The sequence below is a fragment of the Gadus morhua genome, chromosome 4, assembly GCF_902167405.1.
Source record: "Gadus morhua chromosome 4, gadMor3.0, whole genome shotgun sequence".
In the NCBI taxonomy this organism is placed as follows: Eukaryota; Metazoa; Chordata; class Actinopteri; order Gadiformes; family Gadidae; genus Gadus; species Gadus morhua.
Window position 1 is genome coordinate 7,774,274 of NC_044051.1, and position 5,000 is coordinate 7,779,273.

The window sequence follows — 5,000 nt, forward strand, 5'->3', positions numbered from 1 at the left end:
TGCGATTCAACAAAGACACTCTCACCCACACACACACCTCACACTGACCCCCCCAGGAACACCTTAATCTAAAACCTTCTACGACTTTCTAGAACTTTCCCACTAGTCCTGAGCGTGACCCCTGGGGGGTTGGAGGGCGTGACCCCGAGAGGTCAGAGAGCGTGACCCCTGGGGGGTAGGAGGGCGTGACCCCTGGAGGTCAGAGAGAGTGACTCTTGGAGGTCAGAGAGCGTGACCCCTAGAGGTCAGACATCGTGACCCCTGGGGTACAGAGGGCGTGACCACTGGGGGTCAGAGGGTGTGACCCCTGGGGGTCAGAGGGCAAGGCCCCTGGGGGTCAGAGAGCGTGACCTCTGGGGGTCAGAGAGCGTGACCCCTGGGGGTCAGAGAGAGTGACCCCCGGGGGTCAGAGAGCATGACCCCTGGGGGTCAGAGAGCGTGACCCCTGGAGGTCAGAGAGTGACCCCCGGGGGTCAGAAGACTCACCCAGCTCTTCTTCTTCCTCTTCTTCTCGTCGGGGTCCCTCCCCAGGCTGCCCAGGCTGGCGTGGCTCGCCCCGCTGGTGATGCTGGACATGCTCTCAGAGGAGTGCTGCCTCCTAATGCGCAGGTCTGGAAAAACAAGACACACAACTCAGTTCCTAGCCTGGCCCTCACTGTTAATTACCAATAACAGACGCACAACGGATACACAACTTATCCTTAGGGAATAATGATATTACTACACAACATTAAGGTACAGATCTGTTTGTGTGCGGTACCGCATGTGTGCGTACATGTGTGTGCGGTACATTTGTGTGCGGTACGTTTGTGTGCGGTACATGTGTGTGTGGTACGTGTGTGTGCGGTAGGTGTGTGGGGGCCAGCAGGGCTCCAGGGGGGGCTGCGGGGCGTACCTTTGTTCAGGTGGTCCGGGCCGTTCAGCGCCACCTGGATGGCGGTCTGGGCGTCGGTGTTCTGAGTCTTCAACATCTCAATGGTCTCCCTCAACTCAGCCAGCTCCGATTCCTCCAGGGAGAGAGACATAGACATAGACACAGAGAGAGAGAGAGAGAGAGAGAGAGAGAGAGAGAGAGAGAGAGAGAGAGAGAGAGAGAGAGGAGAGAGAGAGAGAGAGAGAGAGAGAGAGAGAGAGAGAGAGAGAGAGAGAGAGAGAGAGAGAGAGAGAGCGAGAGAGAGAGAGAGAGAGAGAGAGAGAGAGCGAGAGAGAGAGAGAGAGAGAGAGAGAGAGAGAGAGAGAGAGAGTGAGAGCGAGAGAGAGAGCGAGAGAAAGAGAGTCAGAGAGAGAGAGAGAGAGTCAGAGAGACATAGTAGTAGCAAACTTTATTGTCCCCGTGGGGCAGTTGGGTTTGTGGCCCATCACACTTCATGACAGGACATTAGACATATGACACGAACAGATATTCAATACATCAGACACCGACAGACATAACATGAATTTATTTTGACTGATTTAAGGCTTTCATGGCTTGTGGAAGAAAAGAGAATTTGGATCTGTTCTTGGTCATAAGGGGCAGGCAGAAACGACGACCAGATAGCAGTAGTTTAAAATGTGATGCCAGGGGGTGTGTATAGTCACAAACAATGTTATCTGCCTTTTTCACCAGTCTGTCTTTGTAAATGTGTTCAATGCTCGGTAGTGTGTTCCCAAGTAACTTGCTGGCAGTTGCAATTGTTTTTCTGATTGTCTTTTTCTGTGACTCAGTGGCATTACCGAACCAGCAGACAATACAGAAGGTTAAAACACTTTTAGTGTGCAAAAGATCAGACCATGAGTCCCATTTAAGCTTGTTGTCCAGTACAATGCCAAGGTATTTGTAGTTCTTGACAACCTGAATAGTCTACCCATTGATAAGTGTCATGGATTGTTGTGACTTTCTAAAATCGATGGACATTTCTTTGGTATTATTAGTGTTTAAAATTAAGTGTGACTGATTGCACTTATTCTAGAAAGGAGTCTAAAACTGGCCCATAATCTACCTCCTCATCCCGTAGCAGACTCACTAGGGCTGTGTCGTCTGCATATTTAATAAAGTGCCTGTATTGTAAAGTGCTAGTGCATGAATTTGTGTATAAAATAAATAGTAAAGGAGATAAAACACATCCTTGTGGAGAGCCTGTGGACGTTGTCATCGCATCAGACAGAAATGAGCCCACTCTGACCCGCTGGACTCTACTTCATGATCCAATAAATAATACCTGTATTGAGATTGAATTCACTGGCTAAAATGTCTGCAAGAATGTTAGGTTGCATGGTGTTAAAAGCAGATGTAAAATCCACAAATAAAATGTTAGCATGAGTCTTTGGTTTCTCAAGGTGAGTGTGCAGGTTGCCACACGGCGATGAGTCAGGGGTGGCGATGCTATAAGATCATGGTCTGTGTTGTGTTGAGTTATTCTGAAGGTGATTATTATGGGATACCTTCTGCTCGGCGGTCATGGTGAGACTCTGTAGGCGGCACGTCATGTTCCCCAGACTCATCTCGAACGCTGCCACCAGGTGGGCCTGGAAGACACACACACACACGCACACGCACACACACACACACACACACACGCACACACACACACAAGCACACACACACACACCGCTCACACACACACACACACACACACACACACACACACACACACACACACACACCGCACACACACACGGATATAAATAGATATACATATACAGTCTGTGCTAGGTTATGTGAGGGGCGTGTGTGTGTGTGTTTGTGGGTCTGTGTGTATATGTGTGTGTGTGTGCATGTGTGTATGTGGGTCTGTGAGTGTGTGTTAGTGTGTGTGCACGTGTGTAAGTGTGTACATGTGTACATGTGTTCGTGTGTGTGTCTCTGTAGCGGTAGTACTACAGTAGTACACACACACACTCACAAACACACACTAACACACACACACACACACACACACACACACACACACACACACACACACACACACACACACACACACACACACACACACACACACACACACACACACACACACACACACACAAACAGAAACACACACACTACACAGTATGCTAACACACTAGCATTCTAACAGGATGGTGGTAACCACGGTAACTCACGTTGGCGGAGAGCTGGGAGGTCAGTGTGGCGACCTTCTCCTGAGACGCATCCAGCTCCCGACGCAGCTTACGGATTTGCTGATCAGGAGGAAGAGGAGGAGGAAGAGGAGGAAGAGGAGGAGGAGGAGGAGGAGGAGGAAGAGGAGGAGGAGCAGGACGAGGTGGAGGAAGAGGACGAGGAGGTGGTGGTAGAGGCCGAGGAGGAGGTGGAAGAGGAGAAGGATGAGGAGGAGGAGGAGGAGGAAGAGGAGGAAAAGGAGGAGGAAGATGATGAGCTCTCGAGGTAAAGAGGGACAGGTGACAACTTCATTATCATGTGTTCAGCCCTAATGTGTTGTAGGGTGGAGTGTTTACCGTGGAGTTCTGCCCCGTTTGGCCCTTGGTTCAAGAGACAAGGAAATGAAAGAAATGAACTGATTAACTATCTGTGATCGTGTCCCTCAGACCACACCAAGGGGTCAGGGGTGAACACTATTCACAAAAAATTCAGTTTGAATTTGGCCTGATGATTTCAGCTAAATTAATTTGGTCAAATTGTGTGAATATCAGACTAAACCCAAATATGGACATAGCGCCAAGATTAAACTCCAATATGGGTATAACGCCAATACTAATCCCAAATATGCACATAACAACAAGACTAAACCCAAATTTGGACATAGCGCCAAGACTAAACCCAAATATGGACATAACGCCAGGACTAGGAACAAATACAGTCTTATGAAAGCCTAATTTTGCAAACAGAGAGAACACAGAGCAAGCCTCCATGCTAACTAAGCGTTAGCATGCAGCACGGTTTGGCTAACTAGCTGATGCTAACGTTATTGCGTATGAAGATACGAAAAACTAAAGAAAAGGGCAGGCAGAGAGAAACAGTTTGAACCACATCCTCACCTCAGAGTGAGCTTTCTCCTCCGTCTGCAGGGAAAACGAGAGGTCAAACGAGTTAAAGATTTATCATAACACAATCTCAGGGTATTGATCAGAAAACCTCTACATTCTTGGAACTCTTTTGGTTCAAGACAAATTGGGATATTTTCAGACTTCAACACAAAAGTAAAGGATGGATATGAACATGATTGGATGAAGGACAATTTATTTTTTTATGGTTTGGTATTTGTATTGATGTTTTGAGTTGTTTGTGTTAGTTTGTGTCTTCTGGTGATCATTTGCTGTTTCTGATTGTTCAGGGTTGTCTGCATCACACACAAACCCGCACGCCTCCCCCACCCCCACCCCCACCCCCCGGTCAGAATCATTCATGTTTCATATCTCACTCCGGACGTGCATGATTAGTTATCATCACACAACTTCATGCAACACAACATGAACCATGAGAGCTCATCACTATGAGACACTAAACGTTCTCTGACTAATATCTTGGGAGGAGATTCTGAAAATAAAATGGCATGAAAGCCAAAAAGGGCCAAAAACATTGTTGTTAAAATATCAAAGTCTCTAAAGGTTTAGGAGGGTAGTACTTATGGAGGTAAGAGTAGTAATATTAAGAGGTAGTACTACAGTTATATGCAAAAGTACTACAGTACTGGGTGTTCTGGGGTTAGTTAGTGTGTACAGAGAACCTCGTCTGCTGGGTTACCTTCTCCAGGTAGAACAGAACCTGGAGGGGGAGAGAACGAAGCGTTTCAGGACAGGAAGGGGCCGTGTTTGGACAGGAAGTGGTCGTTTGTGGACAGGAAGGAGGCTTTCTGTTGGCCAATCACCGATCACCGGCTACAGTTTGAAGTTCTACTGACGGGACTAATAAGGTTCTTTAATCATTCAGTAACACTCTTAGAATGTGTTCTAGAATATCCTACTGCAAAGGTTCTTGAAGGTTTTATTGGAAGGTTCTAGAATGGTCTATTGGAATGTTCTAGAATGTCCTACAGGAAAGTTGTAGAAGGTTCTGCGGGAAG

At 47.4% G+C, this 5,000-nt stretch overlaps 1 protein-coding gene across 8 annotated transcripts in view; it reads right to left on the bottom strand.

The window, feature by feature from the left end:
- The window catches only part of nav3 (neuron navigator 3), a 53,988-nt gene that overhangs the window by 11,634 nt on the left and 37,354 nt on the right, over window positions 1–5,000 (bottom strand). For 6 of the 8 annotated variants that reach the window (XM_030354673.1, XM_030354676.1, XM_030354677.1 and 3 more), the window contains exons 17-23: window positions 4,682–4,702; window positions 3,976–3,999; window positions 3,436–3,459; window positions 3,082–3,159; window positions 2,422–2,505; window positions 896–1,007; window positions 487–611 (exon numbers count right to left, since the gene is read on the bottom strand). In XM_030354673.1, coding sequence (XP_030210533.1) covers window positions 487–611; window positions 896–1,007; window positions 2,422–2,505; window positions 3,082–3,159; window positions 3,436–3,459; window positions 3,976–3,999; window positions 4,682–4,702 — 468 coding nt within the window. The remainder of the gene's footprint in view (window positions 1–486; window positions 612–895; window positions 1,008–2,421; window positions 2,506–3,081; window positions 3,160–3,435; window positions 3,460–3,975; window positions 4,000–4,681; window positions 4,703–5,000) is intronic. The other 2 variants (XM_030354675.1, XM_030354679.1) reach the window with 1 other exon arrangement.